The sequence below is a fragment of the Lipophrys pholis genome (genome assembly GCF_963383615.2).
Source record: "Lipophrys pholis genome assembly, chromosome: 13".
Lineage (NCBI taxonomy): Eukaryota > Metazoa > Chordata > Actinopteri > Blenniiformes > Blenniidae > Lipophrys > Lipophrys pholis.
This window is the reverse complement of record NC_137632.1, coordinates 1,198,234-1,215,712: the sequence shown is the minus strand read 5'-3', so window position 1 is coordinate 1,215,712 and position 17,479 is coordinate 1,198,234. Positions and strand designations below refer to the sequence as shown.

At 41.7% G+C, this 17,479-nt stretch overlaps 1 protein-coding gene across 1 annotated transcript in view; it reads right to left on the bottom strand.

The window, feature by feature from the left end:
• The window catches only part of neb (nebulin), a 96,595-nt gene that overhangs the window by 70,163 nt on the left and 8,953 nt on the right, over positions 1-17,479 (bottom strand). The window contains exons 3-36 of the mRNA XM_080478777.1: positions 16,475-16,531; positions 15,665-15,772; positions 14,885-14,992; positions 13,891-13,995; positions 13,711-13,815; positions 13,173-13,277; positions 11,922-12,026; positions 11,249-11,353; positions 11,039-11,146; positions 10,541-10,657; positions 8,029-8,130; positions 7,835-7,942; positions 7,625-7,729; positions 7,440-7,538; positions 6,387-6,491; positions 6,189-6,296; positions 5,988-6,101; positions 5,710-5,907; positions 5,509-5,616; positions 5,330-5,428; positions 4,627-4,731; positions 4,399-4,506; positions 3,983-4,294; positions 3,698-3,904; positions 3,025-3,129; positions 2,826-2,933; positions 2,438-2,749; positions 2,066-2,272; positions 1,882-1,986; positions 1,693-1,800; positions 984-1,295; positions 451-657; positions 252-356; positions 53-160 (exon numbers count right to left, since the gene is read on the bottom strand). Of these exons, the coding sequence (XP_080334903.1) occupies positions 53-160; positions 252-356; positions 451-657; positions 984-1,295; positions 1,693-1,800; positions 1,882-1,986; positions 2,066-2,272; positions 2,438-2,749; positions 2,826-2,933; positions 3,025-3,129; positions 3,698-3,904; positions 3,983-4,294; positions 4,399-4,506; positions 4,627-4,731; positions 5,330-5,428; positions 5,509-5,616; positions 5,710-5,907; positions 5,988-6,101; positions 6,189-6,296; positions 6,387-6,491; positions 7,440-7,538; positions 7,625-7,729; positions 7,835-7,942; positions 8,029-8,130; positions 10,541-10,657; positions 11,039-11,146; positions 11,249-11,353; positions 11,922-12,026; positions 13,173-13,277; positions 13,711-13,815; positions 13,891-13,995; positions 14,885-14,992; positions 15,665-15,772; positions 16,475-16,531 (4,578 nt within the window). The remainder of the gene's footprint in view (positions 1-52; positions 161-251; positions 357-450; positions 658-983; positions 1,296-1,692; positions 1,801-1,881; positions 1,987-2,065; positions 2,273-2,437; positions 2,750-2,825; positions 2,934-3,024; positions 3,130-3,697; positions 3,905-3,982; positions 4,295-4,398; positions 4,507-4,626; positions 4,732-5,329; positions 5,429-5,508; positions 5,617-5,709; positions 5,908-5,987; positions 6,102-6,188; positions 6,297-6,386; positions 6,492-7,439; positions 7,539-7,624; positions 7,730-7,834; positions 7,943-8,028; positions 8,131-10,540; positions 10,658-11,038; positions 11,147-11,248; positions 11,354-11,921; positions 12,027-13,172; positions 13,278-13,710; positions 13,816-13,890; positions 13,996-14,884; positions 14,993-15,664; positions 15,773-16,474; positions 16,532-17,479) is intronic.

The window sequence follows — 17,479 nt, the reverse complement described above, 5'->3', positions numbered from 1 at the left end:
AGTAATGTGGTAAAACATATTGATTTGGCACAAAAATGTATGTGAGACTTACATTACTGGCAATAGTTGTACCAGACTTGGCAGCCACAATGGGGATTGCATCTGCTTTGAGGTTGTAACCCTTATTGGCCATCTCCACCACCCCGGCTCTGTAGAGTTTCTGTTAAAGACAGTGACGTGATCCATGCAGTTGAATTACCTGGAAATCCACATGGAAATCACTTTTAACAGAAGGTAATTCAAAGCCTTACATTGCTCATGGTCAGGGCATTCGCCTTCGCAAGAACAATCTCAGGAGAATCCGGCATGACATGTATAGTGGTTTTGTCCTTTTCCCACTTTGCAGTGTAAGCTTGCTGCAAAAGAATACATCAGTATGTTAAATATACCATGACAATTATTAAGTGGACGTAGTTATTTATAACTCGTGATGCTGGAACGTGCTGGAACCTTGTTCATGATCTGATTATTAGCTGTAGCCAGAGCCACGTCCATGGAGTCCATCAGCTTGCTGTACTTGAAGGTTGATGGGTGACTGCGGTATTTCTGCTCACTCAGAATCTGACCCCCGACTTTAGCGGTCTCAACTGCAAGCGAGCCGATCGGGACCCATCCGGTGCCTCTGATGAAGTTATTCCATTCAGATTTGTAATCACACTGAAAAACGTCAGACAAAGACAGAGGTGTATAAGTTATAAAGCCTTATATGATGAGAAACATGGAAGTTAATTAAATTAGAAAATGCATATGCAAAATTGAATTTCTCTGCTTTCTGGGTGGCTAGATACCATAAATGGTCGAGAACACTGGAGGGCATTTCCTGTTTTCTAGGGGGGTCGGATGAAAACTCAGGACTACTGACTTCTACTCAATATAAATGTCTCTTACTAGAACACAGTAAGTTCTATGTTTGGTCTGATAATGGTGATTCAAATAGTAATTTTCATGTAAACAAATTCATGCATATTGATGGTGCTCCTCACATCACTGGACTGGGTGTTCATGTTGCGGCAGCGCTGCAGGTGCATGTTGTCAGGTAGAAGCAGGAAGCTGTGAGGGATCTTCCTGTAGCCGGTGTACGTCTGAACTTTTGAGGCCTGCTTGGCGTGCGCCACGCTCATCATGTCCACCGGGGTGTGATACTTCAGCTTGGACTTGTGGTAGTCCTTCTTGTAGTTCTTGTCGCTCTGCAGCCGGGCCACCTCCATGTAGTGGACCAGCAGGGGGTCGTCCTGGAGGCTGCGGAAGCCCACGTGGTGGCCTCTCGCCTTCTCGTAGGCCTTTTTATACTGGATCTGAAGGACAACATTTAAATCATCAGGTGTATGTTTGAGGACAATGTTACAGAGGAAAACTTTCTGCTCATGCCCCAAACAGCAGCTCAGAGAATTCTGCCTTCTTGGAGCAAGGTCCCAGAAAGGGCACCAATAACGTCCATCTCCATACTCACACTGGGCAATTTCAACATTGGAAGGGAGTGATTGGGAGGAACGGCTCAATCTGAGCCCGAGCGGTGAGTTATTATTGGACTTCTGTGCTTGTCATGCTTGAACACGAGGATGTTCATGAGTGTACTTGGTACCCGAGCTCCTTAAGTCTCTTAAGTCCAACTTCACCTGACGTGTGAATACCCACGTATGTTGTGGACACTCAGGTGGAGAGTGGTGCAGAACTGTCAACTGGAATACATACGTCGCTGGCAATGTGTCTGCCTTGCTTGGCGTGCAGAATGGAAATAGCATCCGGCTTCATGTCATATCCCTTGGCGATGGTTTCCAGCCACTTGTGCTTGTAGTGACTCTGTAACAAAACAAGAAAGTGTTGATATACAAGTTTCATTTTAGTGTATAAATGGCCGATCCAGCTCCTGTATGCTCTGACCTCACTGAGAGTCTGTGCATTGAACTTCGCCTGGAGGAACTCGGGGCTGTCCGCTGGCAGATTATACGTGTGCTTGAACTTCTCGCCTGAAGCTTTATAGGCAGCCTGGTGAAAGACAATGGATTAGTGTGGAAGTACTGGTGTGATATGCATGATGAGAATGGGTTTTCGAGGCCTTTCTTACGTTGTCCAGCTGCTTAGAGTTGGTCAGAGCCAGAGACATGTTCATGGCGTCGATCTTGCTGGTAAACTTCAGAGTGCTGGGATGCTGGCGGTAGCCTCTCTCCTCCAGCGCAGCTTTAGCAACTTTAGCCTTCTCAACATCAAGAGAACCAATAGGAACCCACCCGGTACCTCTGCAGTAGTTATTGTACTCTGACTTGTAGATGTTCTGAGAGGAAAGAGAAAAAGAAAATATTGCTTTAGTTGCCAGTTTTGGATGAGGGTGAAAGAGGGAGACATAAGATCAATCATTACAACAAACAAGTTCATTACAGCTTCATGCTTTAAAAAAAGAACAAAAGAAATGTAATGTAGACCAAAAAGGAGCATGTACATCACTCTGAATGTCCATCATGTTGCGGCAGCGCTGCAGGTGCATGTTGTCAGGTAGAAGCAGGAAGCTGTGAGGGATCTTCCTGTAGCCGGTGTACGTCTGAACTTTTGAGGCCTGCTTGGCGTGCGCCACGCTCATCATGTCCACCGGGGTGTGATACTTCAGCTTGGACTTGTGGTAGTCCTTCTTGTAGTTCTTGTCGCTCTGCAATTTGGCCACCTCCATGTAGTGGACCAGCAGGGGGTCGTCCTGGAGGCTGCGGAAGCCCACGTGGTGGCCTCTCGCCTTCTCGTAGGCCAGTTTGTACTTGTACTGAAAAAAATATGAAGACAAAGGATTATGAGTAAATACACAAAGAGGTATATAAAAAACTATATTCGTGACTAACGTTGCTGGCAATGTCCCTTGAAGATTTTGCAGCAACTATCGGAATGGCATCCTCCTTCACGTGATGTCCTTTGAGCAGATCTTGACGATGAGCATAAGTGTAATAATTCTGAATAAAAACAGACAAGTTATGGTCAGAATTTTAGAACCACTTCATCTTTGTAATTCTTTTTAATCCACACACAGAAGCTGCAACCAACCGAGCTGATGTTGACAGCATTGTATCTGGCTTGCATCAGTTCGGGGGCATCATGAGGGAGATGGTAGGTGTGCATGAATTTCTCTCCACTGGCTTTGTACTCTTTCTGCAAAAATACAACAAGGACATAGATTTACGTTTCAGATAGGAGACAATTCTTACATACATGCTGCATGAAATAGTTATACTACAATATACAATATACAATATACTATATGGTGAAGTTGCCTGAATATTAGTTTAGGTTTTGGGAATGAATGGAAATTATGTAAAATTATTCTTTAAACTCCTGAAAAATGCAAATATGGTTGAGTTTCACCCTATTAACTGGGTATTGCTTTAAAATATAGCAATGATAGGATGATTTCAAGCAAATAAAACATTAAATTGTAAGTGTTTGGAAGCAATTAGCTCTCAATTCTGAAATAAATGTGCTTTAGGTCAGTTGTGCATTTTATTTGTGATTTCAATGAACATTAATTGCCTAAAATAGAATCTTTATATCGCAATATTTGGAAAAAATCCACCGTTTTTACCATGTAAATTATGTAAGGTGTAAACGTGAGAGTGTGGTTGTGTGTCTCTCTGTATTTGTCAGTCATAGTGCGATCAACTTCAGCACTACACCACGTTCGGCTGGATGAATGGGGGGTTTAAATTCTCTTCCTCCTCACCATATTCATGATCTTGGCATTGGCCTTGGCCAGCTCCATGTTCATGGAGTCGGAGGTGCTGGTGAATTTAAAAGTGGAAGGGTGCTGCCGGTATTTCTTCTCATCCAGAGCTGCCCCAGCCGCCTTTGTTTTTTCCACCTCGAGGGATCCGATCGGGATCCAGCCAAGTCCCTTGACTGAGGTTTCGTAATCCATTTTATAGTTGCACTGGAAAATAACAGAGATACAGTCTCAATTCAACAAATAACATATTAAACAAGCTGTTTCGTGCAGATTCAAACTTACATCACTGGCATTGAAGTTCATGGTACGAGCGAGGCCCAGGCTCATTGCATCAGGCAGGAGACAGTAGTTATGCTGGAGCTTCTTGTAGCCGGTGTACGTCTGAACTTTTGATGCATGCTTGGCGTGAGCCAAGCTCATCATGTCCACCGGGGTGTGATACTTCAGCTTGGACTTGTGGTACTCCTTCTTGTAGTTCTTGTCGCTCTGCAATTTGGCCACCTCCATGTAGTGGACCAGCAGGGGGTCGTCCTGGAGGCTGCGGAAGCCCACGTGGTGGCCTCTCGCCTTCTCGTAGGCCTTTTTATAATGGACCTGGGAATTAGAAAGGAATACATTTTTAAGGAAATTAAAATTCATGTTTAATGTAATGAGGAATGAAATCTGAGGATGCTTCTTTAGTGTTTCGGAAAACTTACATCACTGGCAGCAAGTCGGGCAGCTTTGGCAGCGATGATGGGAATAGCATCGGACTTCATGTCATAACCTTTGGCAATCAGCTCCTGCCAGGCGAGCTTGTAGTAGTTCTGAAATTACATGATCAGACATGATCAACAGACCAACACTGATTAAAAAATGGAAACATTAGTTATTTAACTAGGCACACTTCCAAAGAACCGTAATGCCTTCGTGTTTTGATGCCTCACCTTGCTGATGTTGTAAGCGTTGCAGCTGGCCTGAAGAAACTCCGGAGCATCAGGTGGCAGAGAGTACTTCTGATGGATCTCCTCAAGACCTCGCTTGTAGAATTTCTGCAAGGAAAAAAGTCAGAAGTCATGAATCAGAGTTCAAATGAAAATGACAAAATATAATTTAATCTTCTTTTGACTGGATTGTTTTGCCATTTGTCACTTGATGTGTACTAAACAATCGCATATAGGCACTTTGTTGTAGAGCTCTTTGTTTTTAAACAATGCCCTAATAATGTAAATACATAGTGATGTTTACACATAAAATAAGCAAGAATTGTTTTCCAAACACGACTGCAACATCTGAAAAGTACCCTCCCTCTCATTTTGTTAAATGACTTTCCACATTAGGGACGCCAGCGCTCGACTGTAATATGTTTAATATTAAGTTAACATAAGAACCATGACATTTCCTGCATCAGTCAGTTGTACTTTGTCGATACCATTTTTCTTAAAAGATTGCATGTGAGGTTTCACCAGGTGAAGTTATATCACAGATTATAAACAGAGTTACACCGCCTCCTCCGATCTACTTTAACAATATGGATCCAATCTCATCAGATAGGAGTGTTTACATAATGGGATAGTATTCGTATTGGCATTTAATCATATCCTTTATAGCCGACGTTAGAGCAGCTCCTGAAGTGGACGGTGGACTCACATCACTCCTTTGAAGCTGGTTGACTTTGGCCTGCATCATGATGGGGTGGTCATCAATGGCCGTGAAGGGGATGGTGTCTGGGTGTTGCCTGTATTTTGTCTAGAGAAAACAAGCAGAGAACAGTGAGAAGACAGTTCAGAAAGAGAAAGTGGGAATACGGGCAGATTAAGGTCTTTTACCTCGCTCAGGATGTCGGAAGCTTTCTTTGCCTTTTCCACTTCCAGGGAGCCGAAGGTGACCCAGGGCGAACCTTTGGTGTAGGTGTTGTAGTCAGACTTGTACTCGTTCTTTTATGGAAGAAACAAAGAAGAACATACCGTGAATAAAGTCTAAATGAATCTGCCCATTAATAAGGAGTTGTTAAGTGTATTTCTACTCACATCGCTCTGGATGATGTTAGCTTTCTTGGCCAGGTCAAGCAGCACGGTGTCAGGCGGCAGGAAGAATTTGGTGCTGATGCTCTTGTAACCTGCCATGCTGGCGATGGCCTGGGATTTCTTGGCCAAGGTGACTGACATCATATCCAATGGGGTATGATACTTGGTCTTTATCTTTTCATAATCTTTCTTGTATTCACGCTGTGGACACGTCAGTAAGAGTGTTTGAGTGCGTCCTCTTCTTTTTCAGTTGTAATAAGATTGTAATTGTAATTCCTTACTTCACTCTGGATTTTGGCCACATGGACGGAGTGCAAAATCTTGGGATCATCTTGGATGCTGAGGGCTCCAACCATCTGCCCCTTGTTCTTCTCGTACTCCTTTTTATATTTTACCTACCAAGACAAAAGACACACGACCATAAGAAAATATTGAGCCAGCAAGGAATACATAAATAAAGGCTGATACTGGAGCATACTTACATCACTGGCAATGTTGGTGTGAGCACGGGCAGCAAGGATCGGGATGGCGTCGCCTCTGATTTCAAACTTTTTAGCTTTAGATTTCTCCCAATCATATCTGTAGCAATTCTGAGATGAGAAAACGCGTCTTTTAGGAGATTTTTTATCAAGACGAGTTCTAAAATTCACAGCTTACTTTAAATGAAATGGGTTACTTACTTCACTGAGGTTGAAAGCGTTAACTCTGGACTGGATGAGGAGGGGATAGTCTGGGGGAAGACTGTACTTGACCTTTGACTCCTCATACTTAGCCTTGTAATTTAACTGCAAAAAGCACAGGAGACCACAAACATTGGTGAACCAGGGGGAGGGGAAGGCAATGCCTTTTTTTCACCATGTCTTTTTTGTCATTTTTCAGAAGGAAATATGACTCTAAAAGGAATAAGTAGAAGGTATGACAAATATTTACTTTAATATTTTAATAAATGATGATGAGCTACAGCAGAAAGCCTGGGCAGCCTGTGCAACTTACCATATCTTTCTCAGTAAGGGTCCTATAACAAGCAATTTTTTTAAATCTTCTGGATTATGACAACTATTACCTTTAATACCTTTAAATATGAAATTAATTGGGAGGTCCTGCATCATTCAATTAAATAATTAAATTGTATGAAACTGGGAGTTTCCTTCTGGAAGTGTGAGACATTTTGGAGATGTCCAAAAAGCAAATCCTTATCTCAGCTGGGGCAATAGATACATCCCATCCCCTCAAACAGTTGAATTATGACAGTTTTATCATCGTATCTTGATTCTTTTAAGAGTAGAATGATTTATAGCTACGTTTGGGTGAACTGCCATTCCATTTTGTAACACTAGAGGGCAGTAGTGTAATAGCTGGACCCAGCGAGCTGCTGCCTCCTCCTTCCCCTGCCTCCCCTCCCTGATCACTGGGTTTATTCTGGGCCAAGTGAATGCTTGTTTCTATTTATACTACAGAGAAATGTCTCTCCAGTTTCCATGGTGCCCATAGAAAGACAGCTGGGCTGCACGGATGATTGGGCACATTTCAAGGTGATCCTAATCTCAGAGAATTTGATTTACAACGTTAAAGTGAAATTTTACCAATTAAATAGTCAAAAAAATACATTAGGATTAAACTTATAAGAGAGAGTCCTGCGACAAAAACGATTCAGTTTGTCATTACCAAGTCACCCTTCATTTATTCAAATAGCATCTTCAATTTTCAAAAAATGGTACAAAATTAAAACATACGTCACTCAGCTGTTGGGCGTTGATGGCGGCTTGAACCTGAACAGGCGAATCGGTCACTTGTGTGAATTTCACAGTGCCCGGATGTTGACGGTAAACGTTCTGAAAAAAACCCATTGAATAGAGACAATCAGAGTCAGACATACACATCACTGTGCATCACATTTCAAACCAGTTTAATTACTCACATCTTTGCACTTTTGAAGTTTCTTCCCAGCTTCATACTCGGCCGTGATCGTTTGAGGGAAGAAGCATCTGGTTTTTATATCCTCATACTCTGCTTTATATAAATGCTGTGAGGCAGAAAAAGACCGAATGTGATTATAAATCAATAAAGAGCAGACATTCTCTGCACAGCTGATTTATTCAAAGAGAGAAAATTAAAATCCACACTTCACCTCGTTTTTCATTTCCTCAACTTTCTGGCAATGAAGCATGTAGAGGTCTTCATAGCTGCCGATGTAGTGGCCCTTCACCTCACTGTCATACTTATCTTTGTAATGTGCCTGTCACAACACATGTATATTAACACCAAGACAATGTGTGGGGAGATGGAAACAGAAGGGGATTCCAGCTTTCTGGATTTTCGTACATCGGTGAACTGCTTGAGAACGGAGTCCATCTGAAACTTGGGCGTGTCGCAGTAGTTGATGCTGAAGCCCCGAGACTTCTCGTAGTTTGCCTTATAAACTTTCTGAAACAGGGAAAACAAATAGCATGACAAAACAGCGATGCGCTGGAAAGACACAAAAATCCTACCTATCCAGAGCCTGATTAGACCTGCAAAGAATATTTAAATCTGCCTTGTATAGGATGCTCAGGGAAATACACCAAATGGGGAAGTCCTTATTACTTTAAAACTAATTAATATAAGTTAATAATTAATGAACATCACTTTTCTGTTGAAAACACATTTTCTGCAGGACACTAGAGGTGATTTGGTGATTTTAAAGAAACAACGTGACTGTCAATGCTTTTTGAATAAATCCAATGACACTTATAGTCTATTTAGAGATTTCTTTAATCATAGGGTGTGCAGTGGTTAGTGCTCTCGCCTCACAGCGAGAAGGTCGCGGGTTCAAGTCTGACCCAGCTCCTTTCTGGATGGGGTTTGCATGTTCTCCCCATGTGTGCCAGGGTTTCCTCCGGGTGCTCCACTTTCCTCCCACAGTCCAAAAACATGCATGCGAGGTCAATTGGTGATGCTAAATTGCCCCGAGGTGTGAATATGAGTGTGTGTGGTTGTTTGCCCTATGACAGAGTGGAGACCTGTCCAGGTGGACCCTGTCCCCGCCCACAGTGGGCTGGGACCGGACCCTGAACTGGAATAGAAGATGGATGGATGGACAGGGTGTAAAATACAATATCGTCTGTTTCACATGTTCCATCACATTTTTAAAACACTTAAGTAACATTTAAAGGTGTTTATTTTTTGACAACACTTGACTGTTGAAATTTCCCATTTCTAAATAGTCTAACAAGTCCAGAATGAATGTCTATAAGCAGACATATTTGATGAATTTTAGCTTTAGTTTCCACTGATTTACTTTTCAGTGGCTTGTAGATAAAGCCTACATACGTACTCATGTTGGTGCATCCCATGCACTATTCAGTACTACTATCCTGTGGTCTGCTATTTTTTTAAAAGCCAAAATTAAATTCCATATTTAATTTTTCTCTTGTTTTATATTTACGGTGAGGTATCAAAGATGGTTTCATTGTATCACATGGATAAAGCTTCAGTTTATTACTTCTTGGCCAGACTGCCTGTTTTAACTGGGCCACAATCCCAACTCATCACTCAGTGTGAAGAAACATTTAGCTGTGGAACTCACAGCCCGGGAAGCAGGCAAAGTCTCTCTTTTAACTCTCTAATTAAAACTAACTTTTATCATTTTGTTTTCATAGATTGCTGATTTTGTCATTATTTATGATAGTTCTCTCTTTGTGTTTCACACCAGTTTGCTTCTATTCTAGAACAATGGGTTTGAGTGCCATATAGATGGAGCTAATATCATTATGATCAATTATCTTATTGGCTGCTTCAGCAGAAAAACAAGGCCACAGTACCGCAGTGTTTAAGCTAAAAATAATCCAGAATCTTACAAAAGCAACACCTGCCAGTGTATATGAATATTATTTAGTCATCTAGTCTGTGGCTGTCATCAATTTATGATCACTAGTTTGAAATAAACGGTTAAGAAATTGAGAAATGATGAAGAAGTGTGGCACTACCGACCAATAAAAATGTTTTTTTTCTTGACTCCATTTGTTAACTTCTGATAGAAAGAGTTCAGTCACCTATCGCAGTCATGATCACATTGGGACTGAGCCAATGTGATTGTAGAATGTCGATGCACCTTTACTTTTTAAAGGTTTTAATATTAGAAGTGTTTTGTTTATTTTGCACGGCCCAGTATATATTCATCTTTAATGTTAATCTGTTTACTAACCTGCCTGTTTTGTCTTTTTGTTGTTGTATGTAAGCTGAATAATTGAATTTCCCTCTGGATTAATAAAGTACCAATCGATTGTGAATCAATCAATCAATCCTGCCGTTTTTTTGCACAATAGCCACGTGGTCACACATTGCTGTGGGTCGGGGGGAGGGGGACACCTTTTCCCAATAAGATTTTATATTTTAAAAAATCAGTTCTTGTGCAAATCTATACAATAAGACAGTTGCAGACAAAGTATCAAAGTATCTCACAAGCATGAGAAGAGTAATACTTCATATATATATCATGGAGATATATATCTTACAACGTGAAAAACACAATTGATTACATGAGGTCCTACAAAGCATGAAGAGAATTCCAGGGGTACAAGTTGGTTCATGCTATGTGAAGAAGGACACTCATCCTCCCACTCTGAAAACTGCTGCTTCACTATTAATGGTGTGATTATGAAGTTTGTTACTGAACATCAATAGTTTCTAGCTCACTTGTGTAGTTTGCACAGCTCACCATGGCAAGAAATAAACTGAGGTGAATTCATGTCGTCTCTTGCCCAGTTAAGTGTTAAAATAGTTTTTTCGAAATACGAGATGTTCAACGTTCTTTGTCTTTTTAATCATTAAGAAAAAGAGCGTTTCATAAACTTACATCACTGAGGATGGTGCCAGCATATCGCAGCTGCGTCAGGAGGGGGTTCTCTGTGGCGGGGAGCGTGTTGTAGTCACACTGGGCTTTGTTCTTTTCATATTCCTTCTTGTATTGGACCTGAAGCAGAAAACAAACCAGGGTGAGTCAAAGCAGATGAAATATTCACATGATTTTTTAAGTGTGGTTTTCTGCTGCGATGAGTTAAGGTGTGGGTGGAGGAATTAAATGTATGAGGAACTGAAAATCCTCTTCTCACAGCCTGGTAAACTGCCACTGCTCACCAGTGTCGCTACACACTGAATTGCACAGTGACAGTGAACCAAATGTAGATCTGTCAGTCACGCAGTGTGGGCACAATAAAGTGTGTGTCTGCGTCAGAGAGGTGGACTCGTACACCACTCTGACACTGGGGTCACCTCCCTGTCGTGTCTTCCCCATGAGACAGGACCTATAAAAACACTCTGATGCCTTTGTGTCGGTGTGTGTTTGCGGGCTTACCTCACTGGCAGCAATACGAGCCTTCTTGTTCGTTTCATAAACGGGTGTGTCCGTTTGCATGAAATAAATTTGGTCTTTTAGATTCTCAAACGCTTGTGTGTATTTCCTCTGAAAGAAGAATACAAAACAGTTAAACACAGAAAATTGACCAAACGATGCATTTATTTCTATATTTTTCTCATCTGTTGTCGACACTCAGCGAGCTCGTACTTGGCTGAGGTTTTCCATCGCCACTCTGGCAGTGGCCACGTCGAAGTAGGGAGTTTCACACCACTGACCCTTTACATTTTCATTGTAGTCCTTCTTGTACTTCAGCTGTGGGGATCAAGTGGAAATTAGTATTAGATGCCATTTTTCTGCTTACGAAAAGATCAATATCGGTTCTGTTAATGATTTAGCATTCAAAAACAATATATTTCATATTTTATGAAATCTGGAATTCCTGCAATCTGAGCCTGTTCGCGCCTTCCCTCGGTCCAGCTTGATTTGGTCACTAATATCAGAGAGGACAGCTGGACAGTTGTCCCTAACAGTGGCTCAGGGCTGCTTGGTGTCCGTGCACCAAGCCTCTATTGAACAATTATCTTCAGTCTCCTTGGTGTTTAGTACTCTCCTGTTCCCATCTTTCATTGTAATGGAAAGTCCTGAGTGAAAGTTTTTGACATCAACTTAAGCAGGTTGACTATAATGTTGAAAGGCTTTAGAATTCACGTCTATCCAGGAGTGAGTCATTACACAAAGGTATTGCTGTTGGGACAATGGCTCTCCTGTGACAATACATCTTGTACATTTAACTATCTGACTAATGTATGAGTACAGATTACTGGAGGTAAGTACACCATGAACTCATGGTTCAGCCAAGTGTTGAATTGTTTTTACGTACGTCACTGCGCTGGTTGTCCACTCTCCTGGCGAGCTCCACCTCTGGAGGATCCGCCAAAGAGGTGTACTTGGCCTTGCGCTCATTGTGACCTTTCTTGTAGGTAACCTGTGGTGGCACACACAGCAGGAATGGGCATGTTGTCTGTGTGTTTGTAATTCAAAGGGACAAGCTGACAGTCAGACTCTGACTAGATTAACTAGAGATTTCACAAGAAATGTGAAACAAACAAAGATGAAGGACAACTGAATAAAGAAAAGGAGGGGACACAGTGACCTTAAGAATGACAGTCAGACTAAGGACACACAAACATACATGTTGACGGTCAGAAAATCGATATATAAAGGAGACAACAGTTGCTATCCCAACTGTCTGATGCTGATTTGTAGTCTACAACCTACTACCTGTCTCAGTAACTGCCACAGGGACTGAAGGACCCATGGTTTGCCAGAGGAGCATTGTCCAAAGCATCATACTGCCTCTGCTGGCTTACCTTCTTCCTGTAATGCATCCTGGGGCTATTTGCTGGGTCAGCCATTCACTTACATTGCTCTGTGGTCCAGTTCTAAAGCTCGCTTGCCAACTGTTGGAATTGTCTGAAGTAGAGCGGTCAGCTGTGTAGCTCTGCAGGCCCGTACAAAACAAAATGTGCTGTAAGTGGGTCTTATGCCAGCTTTCTATCAGGACCAGCAGAAGATTGTCTGTTGGGTTGGCTCACATGGGATGAATTCCACCCCCCACTTGCACCAATGAGCCTCAGCTACCCATCACCCGTCACTGCTTTTCCTCCGTTTGACTACTTTTGATAGATACTACCCACTGCAGGATAGAACACACCACAAAAGCTGCAGGTCTCAAAACGGTCTGACTCACCATAATTTGCTCAAATTTCATTTTCGCTGCTGCTCATCCATCAACTATGATCACAAAATGTTCTCTTGCTGCCAAATATAAGTGCCATGATAAAGAAAGAGTGTCATTCATTTCACCTGTCAGTGATCTTAATATTATGGCTGATCAGAATCTACTGTATTAAATCATTTTAGAAGAGATTGAAGATGCTAGATGCCAATGTTTGTGTTTGGATCTTCACACAAGGTGTTGATCCTACAATCTGTTGATTCCTACAATTAAAGATAAAAACACCTGATATAGTTGACAAAGAATTGGTTTGTAATTCAATTAAAATCTTCACATCTGGGCAATGCGATACAAATCATTAAGTGATGGGTAATAAAAGTGAAGTGAGCTTACATCACTGAGGACCTCCTGAGCCTTGGCCACCCTGCGCAGCTCAGGACTGTCGCTGTAAGGGTAGAACATGGTCTTCTCTTCGTCCCACACCTCCGTATACAGTTTCTGGACAGAGTATGAAGTTACTCCATGCATGAAAAACATTTCATCAGATGGTCTTCATATTTCATCGTAAAACACAGCTTTGAGTTTATATTATGACAACTTTCATTTCAATTTCAATCAATTTTATTGTCATTGCAACAAGTACAACAGAATGTCTTTTAAGCTTGGGGAAAAGAGAGCGGAGAAGAGGTGAGGAGAGGAGAAGAAAAAGCAGATTCCAAACTGCTCTATCAGGGAGCACAGTGTGTAATTAGGAAAAAAACTACCTCAGCACATTTAAAGCATCGACACAGATTACAACATATCTCTAAGACAAAGCACATGTGGGCATGGGGGGGGTGAGGTTGCAGCCAGCCACTGGGTGAGGTTTGTGGGAGTCAGTCTTCAGGTTGGATATAAACTTCAGAGCCTGTCGGTGGAGAATTGGACTTACTTTGCTGTAGTTAGCAGCATTCTTCACAGCGAGAACCAGCTCAGGGGCATCAGGTGGCAGCAGGTATTTGTCCTTAGTCTCCTCCCACTTCTGTTTGTACAGAACCTACAGGAGACAAACAGTCAGAGTTACATCCAAATCTTTCACCTTCATATGTTGGTATGATTTTGGGTGACTTACCTTGCTGATCAGGTCAGACACATGCTTGACGTGGGTGACCTCTTTGGCCTGGCCATCGTACAAGCTGGTTGTCCGAGCTTTGTTGCCCTCCATGCGGTATTTAACCTGGAAATGACACACAAATGATTGCAGTTAGTTTATTCACACATCATCACATTGGATATGAGTTTCTTTGAGAGAATCTGGCTTTTGAAATGTGTTACCCCAGATGATGTTGCAGGAGCATGCATACATGAGGCTCAAGAGAAGTTTTTTTTTCTCAAGTGACTGAGAAAAAGCATAAGCGTAAAGAAACAAAGCGGCAGATTTAGAGATTTTTTGTTAGATAATCAATATGATATTTAGAATTGAGAAATGTGTCTATGAGACTCCTACAATACTGTGTGTATTTATTTTAGGACAGATTTGCTCTTTATTAAAAAATAATTAATAAATGGTCCAAATGTGACATAATTAATTTTGCTGACATTCAGAGACAGTTTATACATTCGTACGCTTGCTATTTGTAGTGAGTGCGCTTGCTGTTCATGAGTTTTTGGTTTTTCATTGATGTCATTGGTAAAATCTTGTGTAGTAAAGGGAAAGTCACTCATGTATAAAATGAAGAGAAGTGGCCCTAAGAGGGATCCCTGGGGAACCCCGTGACTGACGTGTTGATATGATGTTTTATGGTGGTCATTGTTTTGTGTGGCGTTGTTCAGTGAAATACTGCCGTGTCTTCCTGAAGCCGCACTGGGCTGGTACTATGACGCGTCATTGGTCCAGATAGCTGCCGAGTCTGACAAGATGAGACTCAGTGGTGTGAATGAGCCTGCGTTAATTAGTAATAGTACGTAATTAATGTAATTATTAAATCATTTTGAACGAACTGAGCTACATTTCAACCTATTCTTCACATTCATTCGGATTCATCTATTGAGACCTTTTAAAAATTTTAGCATACATTATTTTTTCACACGGGGAGAAACTGTGAGCACAGTCCTGAATACGTTACCTCACTGAGCTGCTCCTGGGCCTTCTTGATACGGATCATTTCTGGGGTGTCAGTGATGATTGCAGGAGGCTTCCCCCTGGATACGTCATAAGCCTGACGGTACTTGTTCTGCCAAGGAGAAAGACACATGTTTTTATTTGGATCAAAGATTTCTCTGGCTATAAGAAAAAATGTAACACTTCCATAGAGACTACATTAGAATTCCATAGCACTTTCATACAAGATAATAGGAATACTGGATATTTTACAAGTATTGTAAACAAGAGAAAGTGGGAACAACCATACAAAATCAAAAAGGGAACGTTTAGGTTAGCTTATAGAAGTGATTTTCAAGCCTCCATAAAGAGTGTCAGAGATTTGGAGGCTACACAAAGCGCTGTTATAATAGGACGCACACATATCAGACACGTTCTTGATTTCGGTTCAGCTCGGTTGGTGAAAATGGACGTGTCCAGCAGCTTTCGGCTTTATTCTGATGCTTTGGCAACACGTTGGGCGGTCCCTTCACCTTAACAAGGCAGGGAACCACTTGTTTTCAATATAGTCTACTGTAGGTGTTGTAAGAAATAAATGATACGAATATAATGAAGGAAAATGTAAATCGATGAAATACACTGTGATGTAAAACCATGAATGTAGTTGGTAAAAGTTGTAGGCAATAGATAGAAGATGATTGTTTGTTGGTTCCATGAAAACACATCTAGGGAGGAACCACTGCTGTAGAAAACAAAAAGAAAGCAGAGGTAAGATTTGATTTTAAACCTGGAGCTTGTTACTTACGTGGCTGAACTGCTCCAGCATCTTCTGGCTGTGGGCCAGGTATGGAGTCATGAACTTGGAAGTATCCACCTTGATCTTCTTTCTGACTTTCCGGGTGGGCAAGCCAGACTGAGCCAGAGCAGAAAGAAATGGGGAAATCTAATTAATCATCCAATAAAGGAACCAACCAAGGAAGTTGGATTGGAGGAAACATGTTGGCCATGAGGGGAATCTACCACTGCAAGGTGAACGAGCTCAGTAATCCTTTAGGGCACAGATCGTCTCAAGCAACTTTAACCACAATGCAAATGCGTTTATGAAATAATGATTTGTCATTGTCAGTGTCAAGCTGTACACTCATTACGTTATTTACTCACCTTCTAGAAGAGAAGTCAAGATTTATTCAGCACTACTTAATTCAACGTGGAAGTGAGTCAGAATAAGGAGATTATGGGCTGAAATCATGTTGGATGAAGGGCGACTGAAGGACGGACACATCTCAGACCAGCAGAGGCAGATTAGTCAGTGAACACCTAGAATATATGTACGTCTATTGCACTGCATGCCCAATTAGCAACACACATACACAAAGGGTTAGAGAGCAGATCTGACGGTCGATAAAGAACCAAAGAACTGACAAGAAGCCATTTCGTGCTCGGAACCAAGGGATTTCTTCACATTAACTTTGTGTGGCGTTGTAACCGATTCCTAATTGGACTGCTGACTTTGAACAGGCTGGCATGAAAACACATGATCCATACAGACATGCAGACACAGAGACGAAAAGACTGCCGCCCTGCTGGAGTTGTGCCTTTGGAGGAGGTGCTTTACCTGCGAGCCCTGAGTGCTGTGCTCAGTGACAGTCGTCGTTGTAATCTCCTCAACATACTACAAGTATAGGACAAATTCTGCATTTGCAAAACTTCCAGAACAAGTTATGGGAGAAACAGCAGAGTAATTTTGGATTGAGGGTGATTTTTCCTACAGCTCTGGTTGGCATTATCCTACTGAGACATTTCCCTGCGTTACATTAGAAGCTGCATCAAAGTGCATTAAGGAAAACACGTTTTCCTTCGACAAAGTGGAAAAAGAGATAGAATGACTTAATGGTGACAAAACACCTTTGATATTTTTTTCCAATACTTTATTTTCATTTTCCATTTATATTGATAACAGAACACAAACAAGAACGTCACAATGTGATACAATACAATGTTTTTACAATCTAACTTAACACTGGTCTTTGGAGATCTCGTGACAATAAGAAATTCTAGAAGCAGAGTAAAGCCCACATGTTCACACCCAGATATGACAACTGTCTACGTGGGTGGAGTAATACTACACTGAGCCAGGAAAGGGCCCCAGATTCTCAAAAAAAGTTTGTTATCCATCCTAGTTTTATCCAGGCGCAGCCTTTCCATCTGTATAACAGACACCATCTCCTGGAGCCATTGTTTGAAACAGGGTGGGTGTGTAGATTTCCAAGACAGAAGAATGAGTTTCTTAGCGACAAGCATTGCCAAATGCATAGCAGCTTGTAAGTCCTGTGACATGTCAAAAGTTCCTGTTGAGCAACGGAAGATCGCAAGCGAGTGATTGGGTCCCTGGACTCAGCTTTCGAGAGCCACTTGAAGATCTCAGTCCAAAAATGTTGTAGTGTAGGACCAAACCAGAAAAGATGTGCCAGTGATCCTTCAGCTGGGGTGTATTTGTTACATATCAAAGGCACCGATGGAAAGAAACAATTCAGTTTTGTTTTTGAGTAATGCAGTCTATGGATTACTTTGTACCGTGAATTAATTTAACAGCAATGAATCCGGGACATCGCCTCCTCCC